General features: G+C 33.9%; 1 protein-coding gene across 2 annotated transcripts in view; it reads left to right on the top strand.

Annotated features, from left to right (window-relative positions):
* hh (hedgehog signaling protein) overlaps positions 1 to 21,567 on the top strand; it is a 262,519-nt gene extending 240,952 nt beyond the window's left edge. For both annotated transcript variants that reach the window (XM_072538884.1, XM_072538889.1), the window contains exon 5: positions 15,414 to 21,567. In XM_072538884.1, coding sequence (XP_072394985.1) covers positions 15,414 to 16,099 — 686 coding nt within the window. In that variant the 3' untranslated portion in view covers positions 16,100 to 21,567. The remainder of the gene's footprint in view (positions 1 to 15,413) is intronic.
* Positions 21,568 to 24,880: the final 3,313 nt, after the last annotated feature.

Genomic DNA, 24,880 nt, shown 5'->3' with positions numbered 1-24,880 from the left:
TACGTCTTACCTTTCATTTTGTTCTGTTAAATAGAAATAACTTATGAATTTTTGTTAGGCAAGTAGAAGCCGCATTTTTATATTATTTTTTTATTAAGCCTATGGTAAAGTTAAATAATATTGTAATATGTATTTATTTTCAACTATCTTGGGAATCTATTTATTAAAATTAACTAAATTCTAATCTGACAATTTCATTTATTTTTTTTTTATTTATTCAGGTTGTATACTGTTACTTAGTATTTTAGTAGTAAACCTATTGGTAAGTTGGTGGTTTATTGAATAATAACGTAGGGAAGGCTGTGGGCCAATTTACCTGGCGCCCCTGATATAACTTCGGATTTTTTTTGTTTTGTGGACCGCACGACCATCTCCACTGTTTTGTCTAGCCGCGAGCCATTCCCAGACTGTCACCGTATAGTACTTTTCTTTCCGGGTGTACGTCTGATTTATATTTGGTACATTTTGTAATTTTTTTTATATAGATTCGGTTTTGTACGCCACACTATCTTCTTCTTCTTAGATTTCTATCGTCCATTTTTGAACATAGGGCTCTCCCAAGTCCTTCCATCAATCTAGATTCTAAGCAACATACTTCCAATTTGTTCTGACTATTTTTTTTTGATGTCATCTACCTATCTCATCTGGGGACTTCCTCTTGGTCATCCACCCTTTTAAGGTCTTCAGTGTTGTATTGTGTCATTCCAAAGTCAGTCTTTTTGCCACGCAGTGTAGCCTGCGAAGCTCCATTTGGGTTTGGCAATTTTTGTTGTAATATCCTCAACTTTTTTTATCTTACCCGAAATATACTTTCAAAAAATTGGAGTGGAAAGCTAAAGAAATCAATCAATCAACGGTGAAATGGTCTCCCACCTACTGAAACTATGCCGAGTTAGATGCTGCCTGTAATAAAGTTGGTTTGAACATAAATTTTGAAAAGACACAAATTTTGACAAATATAGTACCAAGCGACAATCCAAAAGTCGACTGTAACGAAATAGGATTAGTTATTAAATATAAATACTTAAGGAAATCCACATTGCCAGGACAACCAAACTGCTGAACAACAAGAAGATGTTCGACCAATGTTTCTTTTCAGTCATAACTTACAGCGCCAAAACACTTTCTTTAACCCAGGTTACAGCAACCAAACTCAGAGTAGCCTACAGAAGAATGAAACGTTCGCTACTTGGACTGACTCTCAGAGACAGGGTCCGAAACAAAGAAATAAGAAGGAAAGGCGTCACAGATGCATAGAGCCCAAAGCATGGCTGAAGTGGAAATGGGCGGACCATGTGGCCAGAATTAACGACGGACGGTGGACCCAAAAAATTGCAGTATGGAGACCACAAGCAGACAGAAGAAGCAGAGGTAGACACATTGGAGAGACGACATCAAAAGAATAGCTGGGAATTGTCTGCCGGAAGACTGACAGATCTGGAAGAAATTGTCAACTTTGGACTCAGAAAGCTGGATGATGATGATGATAATTATGATAATGGAAAGATCCAACAATAACAAGAAATACTAAGCTTAGGTGGTCAATGTTTCTATTTTTCTTCTTCTTCTTCTTCTCATATAACAGACTATTAAGGCTATTAAAAAAAATAAACTTAGCATACCCAAGTTACTTCGACCATGTAGCCAGAGGAACGGGGACTATGTAACTGGAGAAGGAGAAATGTTTTAATAATTTACGATAATATAATGACACAGTGATATTGGCAAATAGCAAAGAAGCACTACAAATACTGATGCAGATGATTGCAGCATAAAACTACTGGAAACATATTTGAGATATGGTTCTATAGGAGAGAAGTAAAGACATAGACATAGATGGAAATATATAGATCGATCAAATTGATACAAAAACTGCAATATCCAAGCCCTTAATCTAGAATCTAGACAGACTTTTGAAATCGGCAATTCAATTCATCTTAGAATAAATAAATTATGCATCATAACTATATCATAAGATACTAAGTACTTTAAACTGCAGATCCAATCAACTGGCTATGATAAAAAATGGTACCTCAAATCGAAATAATTTTAATGATATCCAGTCATCAAAAACATATCTGAAGATGATTTTAAAGTGCCACTTGTATTACATAGCTCGATTTAGGAAGAAATGACATATTTGATTTAGAAATTACGTAAATTATACTTTCTTACAGAATTCGGCAAACATGTCAATGTCAAAAGCTAAATTCGGTACTCGAATCAGCTGTTTTCGTTCACACAACATACTCCGTTCCTCGTTTTGTACCATATAAAAGGCATCGCCAGCTATTAAAAGACACTGGAGTAGCGAAGAACAAGGTATTTGAGACATATATTATGCTGAGAGCGCCAGTTACCATGATCCTCCGATCCGACGAAGAAGAAGCACCAGAAAACGACCGCAGCCAACCGGTTTGGGAGATAAACGACCAAACCTTTTATATTCGGTAGTGTCTACTGTTACACTAGTAGGTATGGTTATAGAACGTACAGTACAATAAAAACATTTTTTTTTAAATAAAATTTAAACAACAAGATCATTTAAAGCATCAACATTACTATCTGAGCGAAGAAAAAATGTTTAAAAAGAATTGTAAACGAGTAACCACATTAATTATTATATACGCAGTAGAAAGCAGACGAGATAAATAAACCCTTGTACATTCTTTATAACGCTATATTAAACCCTAACAACTTATTCATAACTATTTTCCACCTTGGCTAAAAGTGAGGCAGTAACAGAAAAAAGGATAAATTTTTTGCCAAGTTTCTGATACTATTTAAATTATATTATGATATTCAACATTCAAAGCATAAAAATAGCGAAGTAGTTTCCAAATTTCTTTGTAAAGATGCTCCGGAAAAAGGTACCGTTACAGTACCGGAACAGTAGCCACCCCCACATACCTAGTTAAGGATGAAACGGCAGGCACAGCCACCCGATCCCACCAAAAGTTGCACCGGCATTATCATCATCAAATGCCAACTACAGTCGCTCATTTGTAACTCACTTCCCAACAAACAATTTTTTTTCTTTGCTCCGGCGGATCACTTGAAAAACGATACTCGGACCGAATTTGAGAGATCTTATCGCCGGTGACATTTGCTGTTTAGTTTAATAGCTCCAAATTAAATTTACTGTAGAGGTATCGTTGTCAATAAATAGAGTGATTCATAAGTACTGAATCGCTTACTGTTAGTATGTTTAAGACCAAAACAGGCTACCTTCGCTGTAAAAGTATTTTTAATATATGTGCAGTAGTGATTCAGATCTTTATTAACAGTTTTCCTTGTTATAAATCACTGAATTATTTCTACTTTAAGAAAATTTAATATTTACTATGGTTCTGATGAAACTAACACGAAAACGTGATATGAACTTACCATGAAAGTGTCATTGGTTACATTCCTCTGTCAAAGAAGTAGAATTACTGATTCATCTGAAAGAGATCGCTCTAGTTGAACCGATTCATTTGACTGAAGCATTACTAAATATTTGTATAGTTTCTTCTATTTCCTTCATATCCAAAATTACAAAATAAACTATCTTATTAACAATGGATCGTGATATAGTACTTTATTCGGAAAAACTATTATATTCTTTCTAAATTCAACAATTTGTAGGAACATATTTAGGTTGATTCTAATAAAATTCATATATGATCGAAAAATAATAGTAATGAGAGCCTAATCACTATTTAAAAAGGTTAAGATGTTCTTTAAATATGATTTTTATACAAAAATATTTTTTCGAAATGTGTCTATTGATCAATTTATGTGATCCGAATAGCTGAATCATTGCTAGATTCAGACCGCTACCATCTCTACCCCCGATAGATGTTATCACCGGTGACATTTGCGGCTAGTTTAATAGTCTCAAATTAACTTCACTGGTTCGCTTTATCTAGTTCCTTTGTATAAATAACCACAATGGGCCGATTCTGGTCTGGGCGTTGGGGCAGGATAGTAAATTTGGGTGCGTGCTGTCGAAAACCGTATTAGGACTGTCGTAAATAATCTGCTTGTCACCCGTGTGTATAAATAACATGGGAAAAATGACAGGGCGGTGAAATATTTTGGTGTAGGATTAAAATTTTTATGATAATATCGGTTCATGTATGAAATTGTTGAACGTTATATTTTTAAATTTATTAGCACCTGTATATCTTTCACTGAATCCATGAGACATATCTAATTTTTTTTACTTTATTAATTTTCTTCAAATTCTTATCCTCAGTATAATGTTTCCGCCATTTTCTAAAAGAATACGGCAGGGATATACATTGTGGTAATCTGAAAAGGTTTTTCTGCTAACAGAGAGAGACTGTAATATAGTATGAAATTAGTGTCGACATACGAGCTTGTTTTTAGTACCCATTGATTGAATTTTAGTTTTGTCAAAGTGACATTTAGTTTTGATAACCGAAAAGTCCAATATACGTTTATTTTTTCATTAGTAATAATTCTGGTTTTATACGCAAAAAAAAGAAAATAGAGAAATTGATATTTCAAGATAGGATAATGGTAACTCACGTGATGGTAACCTTTACTCTCTCTCTTGTCGTTTCCTCATTGCTGAGGATCGTGATTTCCTACAATGCGGGCTGTCAATTCTCTCCATCTCTTGCGATTTTGGGCTGCTCTCATCGACTCGGAAAACGTCTCTCCAGTGGCTTTCTGTACTTGATCTGACCATCGGATAGGTGAGCGTCCTCTGCCTCTACGTCCTTCTACGTTTCCGCACACAATTAGTCTTTCTAAGTTGTCATTGTCTCTTCTAGCAATGTGGCCAAAAAACTTTAAAACATTTGCAAGACACTGAGAGGAGAGTCTGGTCTGAATGTTTAGCTCTTCGAGAATCGACTGATTGGATTTTTGCAAGACATTTGCAAAACATTTACAAGACACTGAGAGGAGAGTCTGGTCTGAATGTTTAGCTCTTCGAGAATCGACTGATTGGATCTGTGCTCCGTCCACGAGACGCGTAGCATTCGTCTCCAGCACCACATTTCGAATGCGTCAATCCTTTTCCTATCCTCTGATTTTATTGTCCATGTTTCGGCACCGTAACTGAAGATTGAAAAAATGAGTGTCCGTACCAGTCTCATTTTGAGTTTTTTGGATAAAGAGCGATCCTTCCATATTTTTGACAGTCGACTCATCGCGTTCTTGGCCATCCCTATTCTTCTGCGAATTTCCGTATGGGAGGAGGCTGCATTGCTTAAGAAAGATCCTAGATACCTTTACAACTGAACATAAAATTCAAATTAATAACTGGCATTATTTTGGAAGTAGCGCCGACAATAATAATCGGTAGCTTTTCATTCGAAGGCACTGTACCAACAAAATCTACAATTCACAACATTGTTTTTTAATTTGAACAAACAGGTTGTGTCAAAAATTTTAGAAAATGCACGGATAGTGATCTTGTTCTTCCTTCTTGTATGTAGGCTTTAAAGCCTGTTTCCTCTGCCATTCTACTAAGATGTTCGTTCTACTCCTGTTTCCGTTTCCGTTTTGTCGGATAGTGATGAAGATAAAAATCAACCAGCTCGTGAAATTAATGAAGAACAAGAACAGTGTGAGACTACCATTATGTAGTCTAGCTGAAATCAATTTTCCTTGTAACAGCGCACTAATTTTAAGATAATCTGGTATTAGTGCTAGAACTGTACGAAATATTTTAAAAAGAAACAAGTACCATTGCTACAAATTGCAAAAAACTCTCTGCTGAGTTTCAAAAAACAAACATAAACATAGGTGTACTGAGTGTAGAAATGAAAGGTAAGCATGGAAACGATCGGAACTTAGATGAAGAACTCGCGAATAGTGCAAACGTTCACATAGAACAAATTTCAAGACTTTCGAGTCATAATTATAGGCCTCAAAGTTCACAGGAGTATATTGTTGGTGCCAAATTCATCGCCTAACGTCACGGGGATTACCTAAAAGAAAGGAAGGGGACCGACCTCCCAGGAGTCAGCTAGTGACTCCTGGGAGGGTTTTTTCCATCATACTGCCTAAGCTTCTAGCCACCCAAAAAGTATAATTCGTTGCAAAATGAAATTGTAAAAACTAACACCATTGGAAGCAATTCTGCGAAACAAAATATTATTGTAAAAGTGTTTACGAAAAAATAAAAAAAAAGTTGTTGTAAAAAAACAAATAAGTTAAAAAATCTAATAAAATGAATCAAATTAAAAAAAAAACAAAAAAGAAAAAAAAATTACTTAAAACTAAACAATAGACTACATAAATATAAGGATATATAAGAAGGATAATTATAATATTAATTATAAGGATATATAAGGAAAAAAACAAAAAATATTTATCTATGTACAAAAAAAATTACTAAAATCTTACTATATCTAATGAGTGTATAATCTATTTCTAATGAGTGTAGAGTAATAAAATCTCATGAAGTATTCAAAAGCGCTACAGGGTAATCCGTCAATAATCCGTCAATAAATTCCGTCCGCATTGCAAAATTCTGTCGTTTCATAAAGAGCAGGTAGGTATCACCCTGTTTTAAGGGATTAGTCCATTGTTATCGACAGATAAACACTGAGCCAGAGGCGCGCTAGTGGGTTAATTGACAAAAGAATATGCATTCTTAAAAATCATATTAAAGGAAATAAAAATGTAATACAGCATAACAGTGTTATTAAAAAAATATAAAATGTAACAATAAAATATATACGAACCGAAATCGGGAAATACTCACAAACACACACGAATGAACTTTACATATTGAAACACTTGTGGGGAGTTTAAATCAATTTATTCACAAAAACTACAAAAACTTTACTGGATACGTTATTACAATTCTACATCACTATAGTCTTCATCCGAAGAACTGTCATCATCCCCTGGTGTTATAATTATAGGGTCAACCACCTGATCGACCAAGTTGTCCAGTTCCCACATTTTATCTTCCTCTTTTAAAACATGCTGGATTGCTTTTTGCCAGTTTTCTGACGTGATTTCCATAATGGCTTGATCAAACAATACCTTGACATCTTTCATTTTAAATGTGGTATTGTGCCTTGCAACATATCCTTTAACTTGTGCCCATATAAGTTCTATGGGATTTAATTCGCAATGATATGGCGGTAGGCGTAGCACAGTTACTTTATACTTTTCTGCTACATCTTCTACGGCATATTTTATGAAGCGAGATTTATGTTGTTTTACTACGGCTAGTAGTTCCTTCTTTATTGAATTCGTCTCAAACTGAATACCTTTATTTGACAGCCAGTTAATAATTTCTTGCTTTCTCCAAGCTGAAGTTGGTACCTTCTCTATGCGCCTTGAATGGTAGCTTGCATTATCCATAACCACGACCGAATCAGCTGGAAGAAATTTTAACATTTCCCCGAAGTAGTCTTCGAAGACATCCGAATTCATGTCCTCATGATAATCTCCCGTCCGACACGACTCAAAGCTTAACAAACCTTCTTTTAAAAATCCTTCTTCGCTTCCAATGTGAGCAATTATAAACCTCTTCCCTTTTCCCGAAGGCACTTTAATGCCCGTCGAAAGGCCTTCTATGAAAGCTTGGCGAGCACTTGTTACATTTTTATCTTGCCACATTTTTTGGACTATATAACCTTCGTTTATCCACGTCTCATCAAGATAAAAAAATTTCTTGTGCTCTCTGCGGTACTGTTTTATAGTTCTCAAATATTTTCGTCTCCAGCAAATGATTTCATCACTTTCCAGTAATAGTGCCTTTCGATTGTGCTTTTCCCAGGAAAAATTCATACTTTTTAAAGTTTTGAACTTTTCTTCGAATGTCACGTTTGGTGTCTTCACCTAAGATTTTTATTGGTCTTCCTGATTTTCTCTTGCATGGACTTAACTGGCCTGATATCTTTCTTTCTCGCAATAATTTAAAAATCGTGGACTGTCCAATTCCAGTCATTCGGGCACATCGCTCAACACTTTCTTGCACAGACAAACTAGGGTGATCGTGTTTTATGCAATCATATACATTTAAAATTATAACTTTTTCACTAACAGATAGCGGAGAATTTTTTACACCTCTTTTCTTTGGAGTAAATGTCGCCATTTTATAACTTTTTCACTATTTCTATATCACAATATTACTGTACGTTTAATTGGTGTAGTAACAATTACTAACTCGAATGTCGAATGTCGAATGATAATAATAAAATAAAAGAGGGATTATAATGAAAGTGTAAGTAAAACCTCATTACGCGTTATTAGTCTTCATGTTGATTTATTTTAGTTCTTAGTAATATTAGGAGGTGCGTCATACCCTTATCAGTTTCTTCTAATGCTTTTATTCGTTCAGTAAGGAAGTGAATTTGTTTTTATAAATAAAAATGTAATTAGCTTTAATGACCATATAATGGAATACGAGTTTGAAGAATAAGTTAATCGAAAAATTAAATAAAATTGGTTATCACAAAATATCCAAAATATGATATTTTGAGGTACATCAATTTTTGACGACGAAGTTGACATCCGTCCATTTGCCTACGCCCATGACGACACCGAAATTCAGGCAAATTTTATGACACTTCATGATTTATTACTCTACACTCATTTGAAACCAATTATAACATTTTTATCCTAGTGTGTGAGAATTTGAAGTCAATGTATCTATATTGGATTATAAAATGCTCCTTTTATAATTTATAAATTAATAAAAAGTCTGACTAATTGGTTTATGCCAAAGCCATTTGAAAATAAAAAAAAAAACCAAAACGAACTAATCCGAAGTTTGTCTAATTTTCAATAATAAAAAATTAATCATTTGGAATACGAAAATCATATTTTGGAAAAAGGTCTAGGCAGGAAGAAACAACTGATTGTAGGTATTTTTGTTGCAGTCTACGACCTTCAGGGAGTGCTTTCTGATCCATAGGGGAGGCTTCCTCCTTTTATTACATATCCAAACCAGCCGTTTGTAACTTTATGATTGCAGAAAAGGCGAAACAATTGTGCAATGCTAAACCTAGGATAAATCAGAAGAAAAAGAGGGGTAACAGAAATTGCAAGCTGTGTGCTCAAATATTTGTGTTGCTTAAATGACAAATCTGACAGTGCGATTGACATAACATTTTAAAGTGACAACTGTTGCAGACAGTAAAAAAAACAACTACATGATAGCCATGTACATATATGCAGTTATAACAATGGCAACATAAAATCAATTACGCTAGATGCAGCTCATTCAACGATAAAGAGGTTAAAAGAGCTCTCCGTAGCGGACCAATATACTTGCTATCCCGGTATGCTATGGCAATGAAAACTGTCAAAGAAAATGGGCACACTGTATAAAAGTGCATGAGTAGACATACCATAAAAGCATTGAAGAACTACCATGTAACATTCATCTTGAAGGACATTAGTAATAAAAGACGATGACAACTTTTACGTCAAAATATTGTACGGATCGCACGTTTAAGAGGAGTGAGGAGAAAAGAAACAATCAGAGCAAAACAGTGTGATAACTATCGTGATTCCAGCTTACTCTAAAAGATTCGCCATCGATTAAAAAAAGAAAAATGATATCCTAAATTTGTTGCATAAGGGGCTATTGCCATCAACTCATTTTACATTGTATAGTACCTAATTTGTGAAACTTTGAAAAAAAATTGACTGAAAGTGAAAATAATTATATTTTGTTTTGAAAAAGTTGTTTGGATTATAAGAAACAAACTTATGTTGAAGATAAGTTGCAATATATTTTAAGAAAGATAGTTTAGTTTATGATTTCATAGAGTACTTTTTTTTTCTAAAATTGTCTTCGTTTAAGTTGCAAAAGATTATTTTAGAACTGAATATGTCATTGTTTACGTCCTACCCCGTATTCTGCCTTATTGAAATTTATATCTGTAATAAATTTCTTCTACTGTTGTTACTGTGGCTTAAATGCAAACAGTAATTATATTTTAAAGTCATAGTGACATATCTGCATTTTTTTTTAATTTAGTCTATATCCTGGTTGTTTGTTACAAATAGTTTAACAAACAATACTTTTCATAGTTTTATCTATGAAAATGGTACTAGCTCTAGTGTGAAATAAACCGGAGTAAGCGATAAAAGATTAATTGTAAAAACTTTGGAACGTTGTGGTGAGAACTGTCCCTTTTGCATTTATGCCAGTTTGATTTCACCGCTACGAAATGTATTCTTCGTCTATAGTTTCCTACGGTCTCTTACCTTCCGACATCAAGACAGGTTTGAATATACAACAAATGTCAACATTGTATACCCGAAGATAGAACAAGCAACTGGTCCCTTTCATAAGAAGAAGAAGAAAACAAACGAATCCCACTGTATTTTTAGTAAGTAGCACAGTCGGTGATCGATAGAGGCCATTAAAAAAAGTTAAAACCCACTAAATACTTGACGTGCAGTCCAAATATTTATACTGAACCGCTCACACCGAGGATTAATACCTGGAATTCTCTGTTTTGACATGAACTACACAAGATTAAACGTTATTTCTCACCGCAACACTTTTGTTTTCAATCAAAAACCCGAAAAAGAAATATTTCCCAAAGACAAGAAGAGGTCCACCTACCGTTCCGAGCGGTTGAAGGTGTATCCTGGAGATTGACAGTGACGGAGGTGAGGGATTTGATCTAAAAACGACAAAATATTGACGTGGATAAATTGGTGTTTTTATGATTACCATTTTTCATTTTGTTGTACCTACCTATATACATCAACGTTTAGACTTAGTTCCGCTTTATTTTCTGTGCACATAACCAGTCAATGAAATGTTTCATTTTTTCTGGACTTAGTACTCCGAGTTTACGTAACACCAGTATATTTGTTTAAGCAGTTTATGTCTAATTAATACTTAGACATAAACAGTATAATTACAGTACTTTTTTCACTGCAAAATTTTAGTATCTTTAATAATTGCTTTTTCCAAGATAGAAAATTTAGTGTAGAATACGACAATGAAGTTTGATTATTGTATTCATTGAACGTTGGCAACAATTTCAGCGAAGTGATTTATATGTAATTACTTGTAAAACTCGCTTACTGATATAGTGAATGTTAGTCCAAACAAGTCCAATCTCTTATGTTTTTAATCACGAATATTTGTATCTCCCTAGTCTTCTCTTAACTTGTATTTCCTGTTTATTGTATTATGAAGTTTTCCTATTTTTGATATTATAATGCAACTGCTTTTTATTGACCTTATGAAGCACTTCCTCATTGCGTATATGATTCTTTTTAAGTCTTTTATAAATCTAGACCTTTAGTCATCTTAAAGTATTTATTTTGAGTACCTTTCCTGCTTTCACAGCCATATAAGGTAACTGAGTAAATAAAGCAGTGAACCAAATGTACTGTTCTATTTGGGATTTGACATTTAAATCAGGACCGAAATCTAACGTTAAAATAGATGTTCAAAATTGTTTGCGATTTGTACGTTTGCTCATATTTTCACACTTTTAGTAATGGATTTTTTCCCTTAATAATAATCATTATCTTCGTTATGGGAAGAAATTGTTGCAGATCTTTCGGGTTTTCAGCAAATATTAGCAGTGTCATCTGCGTACCGTAGGTTGTTAATTAAGACGTCATTTATTTTTATCTTGTTGTATTTATCTTCTAAAGCCTTATCGGAGATATATGCTGAATAAATTCTTGTATTAAACAGTTATTTTCTCAATTAACCAACAATTCTTGGCAACAAAGAAATATTCATTAAGTGGAGATCATTAGTGTCAAGTTCAATCAGTTGATACTAATGATTTAGTACCAATAATATTTCATAATTATAATGTTCATACTGAGCATACCAAAAATATTTTACTTTAAAAACGAAGATAATCTGAACAAAAAATCTTAGACAGGTACCAATAAATAAGAAGATCATCATCATAAGACGAAATCTAAAACAACAACTGTTCTTATTTCTTCGTTTCTAACTCTGTCTCTGAGGGTCAGTCCAAGTAGCGAGGATTCCATTCGTCTTTAAGCTACTCTGAGTTTGGTTGCAGTATCCTGTGATAAGGAACATGTTTTGGCGCCGTAAGTTACGACTGGAAGCAGATATTGGTCGAACGTCTTCTTTTTCAAGTAATTTGGCATGTTGTTCTTGAATATGTCTGGTAGAGCTCCATGTGTGGCCCATGCTAAAGTGATTTTTCTTTGCAGTTCAGCAATTTGGTTTTCCCTAGCAATTTGTATTTCATGACCCAAGTATATATATTTATGAACTAATCCTATTTCGTTGCAGTGTCTATTCAAAATTTATGTTCAAACCAACTTCCTTACAGGCGGTATCTAATTCAATAAAAATAGTTCCAATCTCTTTTAAGTTATCTTCTATCATAACTACGTCGTCCCCACATCGTAGATGGAAGAGCAAATGTTTTAAAGCATGTTCCAGAACTGCCGTAAAGAGTAAAGATAACGCGCCTCCTTTTCTGATTCCTCTTTTGATTTTTATACATTTTGTATTATTGTGTAGTCTTACGGTCATGGTTGCATTATTGTATATGTTCACGATCAGTTTCGAATGCTGGTAATCTCCAAAGCTCTCATTATGCTGTTAGTTTCTATTGTATTTAATGCTTTGCGAAAGTCTATGAAAGCCAGGACCACTGATCGGTTATATCCGATAGATTTTTCTATAATCTCTTTTATGCAGTGGAAATGATGGTTGTGGAGTGTGACTCTAGGTTGGTAAAAATCTAATTTTGTTTTCAGTCTATTTATTATTGTTTTTGCCAATGGTCTATTCTTCTTGAGCTTTATTGGATCGCCCTTTTTGTATAATAAAATGGTAAGTGCACTGTGCTATCTTGTAGGTGTTTCACTTTGGTTTAGTCATAAGTTGAACAATTCATTTATATGATGATTAGTATAAGTAGAAGAAATCAATAAAAGATCTTCAGTAAATAACCAAGTATAAGCAAGCTAATATCAATTAGACCAAGGTGGCATTCATTCAGCGGCGTATCTATGATGTGTTAGTCTGTCTTGAGTGTTACCCGCTATTCAGATGCAAAAATGGATCTTTTTAAAACCTATGTGACAAAACTTTACCACAAGTTTCGTTTAATGTATCTCTTAAATTTATACCAAATTAAAATTATACCATTCAGACAAGAGGCGGACAATGCACCAACCAGAAACAAACTTTTTGTCTGACGATGATTCCAATTCTTATTAAAGAATAACCACAACCACATCGATATTTAAGAACACATGAACTGAAAAAAATACATCTTTCCAAGCAGAAACTGCATAATAAAACTTTAAAGGAAAAGAGATATAACTTCGAATTGATAAAAGCGCAACAGCACAAATATTTTTGCTTCTTTAAAATTTACGAAATTCTGAAAATATTTTTTCTTAATAAATTGAGTAACTTTTCATCCCTTTACCGAGAAGTTCTACGCCCTAGATGACCAGCCGGTGAGGTCCCAGATAGTCAACGAAGTGGAAGAGAATTAATTACACTATATTTTGTCAACACAGATAAAATTGATAGGATCTTCTCTGTAGGTAACACGGTAAAGCTCGCTGTAGGCGCCACTACACACAGTTTTTGAAACGAGCCGTATCGAAATGGGCCCATTCGGGTAGTTAAATATGTCAAAACAAGGTTTTGGTTTCGGTTTTGTTTTGGATTTATGTGTGGAGTTTGTGGTTGTTGCTAAAATGTTTTTTTAGTTATAGAATTTCGGACCAGAAGTCCATTTTCGTTTTCACTGGTCTTTAGAGTACTAAACAACTTTAATCTAAATTAAAATTAAATACTGACATTACATATTTACCTAGTGTTGCCTCATTCTTAAATTTTAAGGGCTCCTTTATTAGCTCTTGTAAACTGGTATTTCCCAAAATATATTCTATCAACTGGCATCCTTCCAAACCCATTTCGTGTTTAACTTTTTTGAAGCAAAGCTTCTATATTGGCGTTGTATTACCTTTTTTTCTTTACAGTAAAATGCTGAGGCGAGCGTTACGGAATTAGCGCCACAAGATGGCGTCGTCACGAGTCACGAGTATCGTTACGGAACTAGCGCCACAAGATGACGTCGTCACGAGTAACGTCACAAAATAGTGGTTCTTCACATCGATTTACTACTCTCGATCAATTCGTTTCTAGTCATCATCTATTTATTCTTAGCAGGTTTAAATTAAAAACTGTATTAAAAATAACAACATTAAATAGGAAGTAAAAAATTTAAAAAATACCTGTTAATAAAAGATTTGACTCGCAAGGATTGTCAAAATTTAAAAGTCATAAGTGATATCCATAAATAAAACAAAACGGAGTATATGGAAAAAAAAAAATTAAAACCCCAACCAAACGAAGTATATGAAAATAAGCATGCAACCACAAATCCTACGACCACTTGTTAAAGAAAAAGACGTCTTCGAAGCAGTGAACAAATTGTATACCTGGGAGTGCTCCCTAACACTGAAAATAATACTACCGCAGAGATAAACCGCAGAATTTGAACGGCCAACAGATGCTATTTTGGCCTCCTTAAATCCACAATTATATCGAGAAATACAAAAATAAAACTCTACAAAACAATAATACGCCCAGTCCTAACATATGGTTAAGAACAAAAAATAATAAAAACATGTTAGGATGTTTCGAAAGAATGTGTTAGTGAATGACAATGGAGTGTGGAGAAGATGATACAACTTCTAACTTTATAGAATATACCAGGAACCTGATATCGTAAAACATATTAAGATGGGACGTCTGAGGTGGATAGGGTATGTAATGCGGATGGAACAAAATGACCCAGGTAGAAAAACGCTCCTTGATGGACCCATTGGCGAGAGAAGAAGAGGAAGACCCAGAACAAGATTCCTTGATAACATCGATGAAGACATAAGAAATATGGGAATACTTGCTTGGCGTAGAAAGGCGATGTATAGGGACGACTGGAGAGAAATTCTTGAGGAGACCAGGACCCACGCAGGGTTGTAAAGCGAGATTGATGATGAAGTGTGATATCAATTTAATGTCAATATTGAATTATCTGTTTAAATTTTTATGACATTTCTCGGGTTAAAATATTTCTATTTTAATACTAATTTAATAATTCCTCTAAATTTAACAGTTTTGTCTTGACTAAACAACGTATGCTTTGTTACCAACGTTACCAGGTGGCGTTAGAAGCAAACATAATAATTTATTAAATTATTTTAATATAATAGAACTTGTTATTTCTTAAACATCTTATTTAACTTATTTATTGATTACATTTAATATCAAATGATATTTATTTATATTTTCAGAATTTCATATAACTATAACTTCATAAAAATACAATTTTGGATTTTTGCAATTATCAGTTCGACTATTGTATTAATATGCGATAAAAAATTGAAGTGCGTATATTTTTCCTTTTGTTAAAATAAATTTTCTCTCTTTGTTTTAGAATCATCACAAGGTGCAAAATATGGAGGATGCTTTTCTGGCGACAGTACAGTATTGACCTCTACTGGCGTGCGAAGAAAGCTCTCGGAGCTCCAAATAGGCGAGAAGATCCTGGCTCAAGATACCCTCAGCAACGAGCTCATCTTCAGCGAAGTGCTTCTCTACTTAGACTATAACCCTTCCCAGAAGAGGGAGTTCCTAAAACTTACCCTCTCCTCTAACAGAACTCTAATCATTACTCCCAGCCACCTGGTGCTCAAAGAAACCTCCGAAGGGTACAGAACAGTTTTCGCCAAAAGCATCAGTGTGGGTGACAAACTATTAGTATCAAATAATTCACATAGTGTAGTTACAGACAGTGTTATTGAAGTGAGTGGGGTTGTAAGGACAGGAGTGTACGCTCCCTTAACGGCAGCGGGGACTTTAGTGGTAAACGACGTTGTGGCTTCGTGTTACGCCGTCATGGACAGTCAAGCAATTGCCCATTGGGCCTTCCTACCCGTGCGACTGGGCTGGAATCTCAAGAAGGCCACTTTGAGGGTCTGGGATGTGATTAGTAGACCTTTCCGCGCGTGGTCCCAAGACAGCGTGGCTGTACGAAAGATCAGCGAACCGGGGGTGCATTGGTACCCCAAAATGCTGTACACGGTGGCCCAGTACTTAATGCCCTCCCATATGACGGGTTGATCCTGAAGCAAGTTGTGGTTTTGTTGGCCAGTGAATTTGTATATTTATCTATTTATTATTTTTTTATACATTTTTGTTAATTTTATCTTCTGAACTGCAGTATGTATATTTGTACAGTATTTTTTGGGTGTTGTGATGCCGCATCTAGTCTACGTTTTTTGTCAATTTCTTATATAATTTAAAAAATAAACTTCCCTTATTTCATTACACCTGTTTAAATTTTTCGATAAAATTGCTTCATATTTTTACACAAATTTTGTAATAATACTGGAAAGCAAAAATTGTTTCAAAATAAAAAAAAATAAATATACATATAGTTTAAAAAAATGTGGCTAGATTTGGATCTCAAAATTCTTTATGTATATAATACCGAGATATTTATAGAGTATAAATAATTCTAATAAAAATGCACTTAAAAATTCAGAGATAAATGTCAAAATATGAAAAATTTCGAGGTAAAATATTAGTAGTTTACAAAATTGTTTATAGATGTCTGCATGACATTGGACGTATCTTTAATCATCATCATATTGTTGCTACAGCCCTTAGAGAGCCTCGACTTCTTAAGCTTTCTACGCCATTCTGTTCTGTCCCTTGCTTGCATTTTCCAGTTGCCGACTCCGATCTTCTCGGCATCTTTTGTTACCCTGTCCATCCACCTCAGCTTTGGTCTACCCCGTCTTCTCATTCCCACGGGTTGCGCTGTTAGAATCTTTTTTATCATGTTCGATTCAGGGGGTTTCGTTTAATTATAGTGGTAATATCTTACCACCAAACGTATGCTTGTAGATATTCTGCAGTTCAAAGTTATATCTACGCCTCCATATTCCGTTCTCACAGACCGCTCCGAATATCTTGCGTAGCACCTTTCTTTCAAAAATCGATAGAGCGGATTTTAGTTAGCGTCCATGCCTCTGATGCATATTTGAGAACGGGAACTATCAGTGTTCTATCCAGCCTTATACGAGTTTTTTGAGACATATGTTTATTAGCTAAGTACTTTGATAGACCATGATAACACCTGTTTGCAATTATTATTCGCCTTTTTATTTCCTCAGATATGTTATAATTGGGGTTAACCGATGTCCCTAGATATATGAACTCTTTGACTGCTTCGAAGTTTTGGTCATTGATGATTAAATCTGCGTCTACATTTCCAGCTCTTGTGTTTGTGTTAGTCGCCATGAATTTGGTTTTATTTTGATTTATATGTAACCCCATTCGTTCTGCTGCTGCTACTAGCTCGGTTAGGATTTCCGCAGTTCTCGCCCTGGTTCTTGTTATAATGTCCACGTCGTCTGCCTGTGCTAGAATTTGGACTGATCTATTAAATATTGTTCCCCTGCTATCTAAATTAGCGTCTCGTACAAATTTTTCCAAGGCGACATTAAAAAGCTGACACGCCAGCGCATCTCCCTGCCTTAACCCCCTATGTATTTCAAATGGGGTTGACGAGTCGTTTTGAATTTTTACTGCGGATAGCATCTTCGCCATTGTCACTTTTATCAAACATATCAGTTTTTTTGGAATTCCTAACTTATTCATCGGACGTATCTTTAATACTAAGTGGGAATTTTAATAAATTTATTACATTTCATCTATTTTACAGGTCAATTAACAAGTCCAACATATATTAGATGTCTTTACATTACAAGACGTTTATTTTACAATCTCTGTAAAAATTTTTGATAGCAATGTTAAAAATTATTTGTACTCGGCATAGATAGTTTCGGTGACTGTATTTAAAAATTATTTATTTTTTATGACTGCTTTTTCTAGTCTTGGAGCTACGAGAAAATGGAAACAATGGTTTTTTATAAAAAAAACCTTTCATTGCAAAAGTGGCCATAGTATTCATTTTTACAAATATTTTACGTAAATGTGATGTGTTAGTTTTTAATGTTCGGATATCTGTGCTCACGGTTTCGAAATAGTGTTTTTTGGCATAAAATATGATTGTTACCAGCGTATCAACATTATTAAAAACGTATATTGTTGTACAATAGCATTTAAGATATTGTTAACTATGATTTTTATCCATCGTACTAGTTATTTTTATTTATTTATTTTTTGAATATGTCTTAATATTATTTAGACCATTTTTAATAGATTATACTACCATATTTTTTATTTTTATTGTATTATTTTATATATTTCACGATATATTCCAGTCGTCAGAGATTTGACCTCAAAAAATAATACGCACAAATTCTGAATTCTGCTGATAATGTCAATTTTGGGACCCAGCAAGTTTACCATTTTTAGCACTTTTTGTGTAGAATAAACCGTAAATGTCAGTTACGTGTTCGAAATTAATTTAAAAAAAAAATTGTATCAACTTGACTCTAAAAATTTGATATCTTTTGATCAGAGTGTCCTATTGTTGACAAAAATCGAAATGAGCTTTAAAGGTGAAGAGCGCAGCTTTCGTGTGCAATTTTTGTATTTTGTCGCATATTTTTTCGACAATTCCCATGAGATCAATAAAATTTAGGGCCTAATGTTTAAAACTTATAACATGAAATGTTGATTTTGAGATTTGCCAACATGGAGACATTTGAACTATGCCTAAAAACGCAGAATTTAAACTATTAAACAACAAACGATCATACGTCACGGGAAAGGACTCCATGAAAGCGGTATTGGATGGAATTTGTAGCTTCTTCTTCTTAGAGTACCGTCTCCTTACGGAGGTTGGCAATCATAATGGCTATTTTTGTTTTTAAACTTGCTATTCTGAACAAATCAATCGATCTGCATTGATACAAATCACGTAGATTGTTCAACCAAGAATTCTGCTTTCGGTCAACAGATCTTCTTCCTTGAATCATTTCCTGTATTATGAGTAAAGGGCGGATTATATGTATGAAAATGTATGTAAATATGTACATATACATGTAAAGATTTTTTAAAACATGTGTGTTTATATCAAGGGAAGCTTCGTTCCATATCTACTAAGGTAATAGGGGCATATTTTAATTTTGGCAACAAGTTTCCATCAATACAAGTTTTTATGTCAAAATGGCCTCTAAAAATGTATGACACATTATAAATAATTTTGAAGCCTTCATTATTTTCTAAAACCTGCTTTAGCTTCCCCAAAACTTGTGTACCAATGTCGCCTTTTACTTTTTGGCATTCCTTCTGAAAATTTTCAATTAGTTCTACAGAATCAACAAGTAGTTGCGACTTATTTTCTAGTAAGGTAATTGTTTCCGGGATAAAAACTATAATTCGTTTTAATAAATATCAGACTTTTAGGCATCTCTTTCTTATCGAAAACTGCTTTTGATGATATGACAGCATGTAAAGATTCAAATATCTCGTTTATTATGTCCTTTATTCTATCATAATTTTCAGCGTAAAAAAAGTTTCACTTAGCCAAGTCCCCGATCGAGTTGATACAGGTTGTTGAGGTTGCGGTACGTCGCAAAGCCTGGCTTTGTATAATTGAACTCGCAAAGGAGCCTTAAGGAACACCTTCTATACATTGCTAATTAATTCGTTCACAAGAGGAAATTGGGCTCTGATAATCTCTTTAACTTCATGAGGTAAACAAGTAATATGAAAAAGATTCTGATAAAATATTTTTAAATTTTGTCCCACCCTAACTACATATTGTTGGCTTTTTCAAGTTGTTTTGAAGATATTAAAAATGAGTTACCTGGACCACGTTCCTCTAGTGCGCCAATTAGCAAATGAACAATATATCTTCCACAGGCGTATCTATTTTCGTCCACAATAACATAAAAGAAATTATCACGTATATGAGTTCCCGTATTTGGATCATTGTTGATTTATTAATAGAGTCGACACTTGATTTCCTCAACGTGGATTCATCCGGGATATCAAACTTGCAATATTTTTTCAAAAACGATCTTAGAATAACATTATTCGATTTTTTTAATGGAATAGAACCAACCATTGCATTGCACAGAGTGCACAAATATTTAGAGTGATGTATGTTTAATAAACACGCTAATTAAATATAAAATGCAAACTTTAGTTTCATTAAAAGCTACTTACAACTTTTTGAACATGCCGTGCACAACATATTTTCACTTTCCATTTGAAGTTCTGCGTACGGTTTAATCCACAGCACATTAAACTTCACTTTGGGCATTTTCTTAAAAATTTATTAAATAGGTTTACACTCAACTAAAAGCAGCGCTGAATTGAAGTCCATGAAAGCAATACTGTCTGCTTGAAGTTTAGGTAGGTGTACGATCGACGACAGCGTTTGTCATCGGCCACGATTCGTTCCGGGAGCTGTAAGTCTATTTAAATTGTAAATGAAAAATAAATAAATTATCCAACTCCATTACTTCATCTACTACCAAATCCATTATCCAACTTCTACAACTTTGTTTAGAACAAGATTTCTTTGTTTTTAACAACAAATACTATAGACAACCTGATGGCTTAGCCATGGGTAGCTGTCTCTCTCCTTTTTTGGCTGATGTATTTATGGATCATTTAGAATCCACACAGATCATGAAAAACCCTGAAATACTCCATTGGTTCCGCTATGTTGATGACTGTTTAGTCTTCATTTCAGGTAATTCCAATTCAGCTGAACATTTACTTTCCAAAATTAACCAAATTCACCCCAATATCAAGTTCACTATGGAACTAGAATCATCCATGTCAATCAATTTTCTAGATCTCACCATTACCAGATTAACCCACTTCGATTTCAGTATCTATAGGAAACCCACACAGACTGATCACACAATTCCATTTTCATCTAACCACCCCATGTCACATAAACATGCAGCTTTTCACAGTTACATCCACCGCTTAGAAACCATTCCACTTTCAGACATAAACTACAAAAAAGAATTCAACATACTTAGACAAATAGCAGTCAACAATGGATATGATCCCAACATCATCAACAAACTCATCCGCAAAAAACGACTTAAGACCCTGCAGGAGAATGCGTTCCCCAGAGACCTTTCCACCAAGCCCAATTACGTTTCACTTCCATACTACCATGAAAGTCTTTCTGGAGATATTCGAAATCTCATCCAACGGTCGGTTGAAAACATCCATGTGTCATTTAAAGTACCCAACAATTTGGGTCAACACATATCTAATTCCAAAGATCCCATCAATTATATGGATCGGAGTGGAGTGTATAGATTAAAATGTTCAGATTGCAATGCCTCTTACATAGGCAGAACATGCAGATCACTATCCTCACGTTCTCTAGAACACACTAAAAGAGAAAATACTTCCACTTTCTCTCAACATCTTAAAGAACACAAACACACCCTTAATATCCCAGAAGACGTTTCACTTATTCACAACATCCCCCAAAAAAATTTCCTTAAATTAGACTTATACGAAGACCTTGAAATTCTTAAAGAAAAACAAAAAAGCCCAAATTGCGTCAATCGTCATGTATCCTTCAATCGAGACTTCCTCCCTCTCCATCGCCAACTATTTTCATAATCTTCATCCCCTACTCACTTTTACAACAAAAATCTACATTTATCACTATTTGTTCGCCCAATACTCATCTTCTTTAATCCACTCCAAAAAACTTTTCTGTTAACACATCACACTCCCAATCAGTCCTTATCTCTCTATAGTAAACCCAAACTTCTAGTCCGACCCACTATACCTTTTGTTGTCCATACTTCTTGTCGGCACCTCCAAACCTTAGACTATTCTTCATCTCTTTCAAACAAACCTCTCAGTCCTCATTTCACTCTTCCACACAACCCCCCTAGGGTTTGGTTGCAGCTCTCTGGGGATCTCAGCCTTCTGTATTCTTTCCGTATCCTACATTTTTTTAAAAAACACTATAATTTTCTTATTTTTCACTCAATTTCATCAGAGCCACCCTAGAACCATTTCATTTTCATAATTGAGGTTTATATACACCTATAAAATCACCCAACTTATAACTTATCTCTTTATATTTCTCATGTACCTAGTGTTGCTTTATGACAGATAGGGCCTTTCTCAAGTTATAAGTTGAGTAGTATACTTACAACATACTACAAAACCATGCTCCAGCCATCAAATTCTGTTTATTTTATATAATAGTTTAATGAACACCTTAAGACCTTCATATCCATTAAGAATTAAAAACAAATCCCACAACTTAATTACCATTAAAGCTGACCCCATAATTTTTGTTTTACTTAATTCTAACAGAGCCAACCCACAACCATTCCATTTTCACATTTTGGACAATTATGCACCTGCAAATCATACAACTTGTAACTTATCCTTTTATATTTCCCATGTACCTAGTGTTGCTTATGACAGATAGGGCCTTTCTTAAGTTATAAGTTGAGTACTATTCTATTAACTTATTAAAAAATAAAAAAAACATGTCCCAACCATCAATTTCTATTCATTTCACATAATAGATAATAAAATAAAACTTCCATACCACTTAGGCTGTTAACACCCTATCAGATATTTAATTTCATGTACTTATAACTTAATTAGTTTTACATTTACCAGGTACCAAATGTTGTTTTTTTGACATACAGGGCCTTCTATAATCGAGTTATAAGTTAAATTTCACATGACCATTATACTACAAAAGTTTTATTTCATTCATGTAAGAACACTTTCATATTTTAAATATATTCAATCATTTTCCACCAATATCAAACAAAATTTCTATAACTCAACCTTCTACATGTGTCTATTTTCTATTTTCCAGGTACCAAATGTTGAAGAAACATAAAGGGCCTAAATATAAAAATCTCTTTTTCATTACACTACGACACACATGCATAGTTGGTTGCCTAACTATAACCACATTATCTTCTCTCCACATTTCATCTCATACACATAAAAATCAATTTTTTAAAAAAACAACAACATTGATGGTTGATACTGTTATATTAATTTAATATTAAAAAATCTATTACTTTAACAAATTTAATTAACGTTGGCTTTTGTCTTAAGTAGACACATACAGTTATATTGACTACTCTGTTACTTGTTCCGTCCTAACTTGTCAACATTGTCATTTCAATCAGTTGCTTCCATAAAGTCCTCGTAGACACACCGTCTCAGGACTTGCAACTTCAACGTGGAGTCATATGTCACCATGTTACCTAATTAAACGGTAACTTTAACATCCTAATAATTTATAAAATATAATGTAAAACAAATGTAACTAATTATTTGTTAACGGGTTTTTACCCATGTATTTAGTGGCTACATTCATGTACTCCTAGTAAGTATTAACCACACTTTACATTAACCTTGGTCAAAATTTTAACTTCACGTTCTTTTTAATTAGGTGGTTATATATTTTCTAGGACGCTGATGATGGAATAATGGATTCCGAAAACGTTTTGTCTAACACAGCCCGTTTGGGTTTTTAAAAATATATACCTTTTACAAAGGATTTTAATAAATTTTTTTAATATATGGTATACAGCCAAATACAGGAACGTAGATTCCTTGTGAAAAATAATATTTCATTTTATGATTATTTCTGGTTAATGGCAGGCCCCACATTCAAATCTGTCAACTCAATTTGCGGAGATTAAGAATTGTTAAGAGCTCAGTTAAGAGCTCAGAGAGGACCGGGAAGAAGACGCATTTCCTGGCTTCAAAATTTACGAAAGTGGTATAACACGACTACCAGTGAACTGTTCCGCGCTGCAATACACAAAGTAAAGATAGCCGTGATGATCGCCAACATCCGGAACGGATAGGCACTTTAAGAAGAAGAAGAGCTCAGTTAAATAGTACCTGGAAATAAACGGACTGCATAATTTCATCTTAACGTAGTGTACATCCCTGTCTAACTCCTCTACAGATTTTCTGTACGGCACTTTAGTTTCAATATAATGTTTGGATTATCTTTACGATTCTACTGTCAATGTGCTTATTATTCATAAGTATTGTTATTAATTTTTCATCCATCGTAAGCTTTTTTATAGTCAACAAAGCGCATTGTACATCAATTTGCAGCTAAATTTTGTAGCGCAATCAACAAGAAGCAGTTTTAAACGTTTTGGATCGTTTGTAATGTCAAAATTTAAATTCACCGTTTTTTAGGCATATTTCAAATGCACAAATGTTGCCAAAACTCAAAAACCGAAATTTCATGCCATATGTTTTGAAGATTAGAATCTAAAAATGGAAATTCCATAGTGACTGGTCAATGAAAGCGATACATTTTATTGATCTTATGGGAATTATAAAAATTCCCATATGTAGGAAAAGCTACACCCTTCATCTTTAAAAAGCATTGATTTTTTTCGATAGGACACTGATCAAAAAGTATCAAATTTTTATCGTTGAGTTGATACAAATTTTATTTAAAATTGATTTTGCCCGCGTAACTGACATTCAAAATTGCCGGTCGCTTCAAACGTTGTTTTTGAGAGAATGGTTCATTCTACACAAAAAGTGCCAATAACATTTTTGTATAGAATTATTTCATCTACATTTTTTATTTAAAACATTTTTTTCTACGGCGTACAAATTTTGGTAAATGGTAAAAGTGACAAAAACTTTCCAAAAGTGGTTCCAAAATTGTAATTCTCAGCAAAATTCAGCTTGTTCTTAGGAATTGTAGAGTTTCAGTGGCCTTTTCGTCTCTGTCGATTTGAGTATTACAATAAATTGCTTAGTAAAAGAATTAATAATATTTTGCAACAATTAAAAAATTTGACTGAAAATTAAAATATATCTTTGTACTCCTAATATACAGTATTTTAATTAAAAATTAAAGAAAAACTATATAAAATTGACCAAAATTCATTGTTTGTGTTAGTTGTTTGGATGCAAAAA

This window comes from Diabrotica undecimpunctata, chromosome 1, assembly GCF_040954645.1.
Source record: "Diabrotica undecimpunctata isolate CICGRU chromosome 1, icDiaUnde3, whole genome shotgun sequence".
NCBI lineage: Eukaryota > Metazoa > Arthropoda > Insecta > Coleoptera > Chrysomelidae > Diabrotica > Diabrotica undecimpunctata.
Note: the sequence above shows the minus strand (reverse complement) of the source record. Positions and strands in the feature narration are given on the sequence as shown.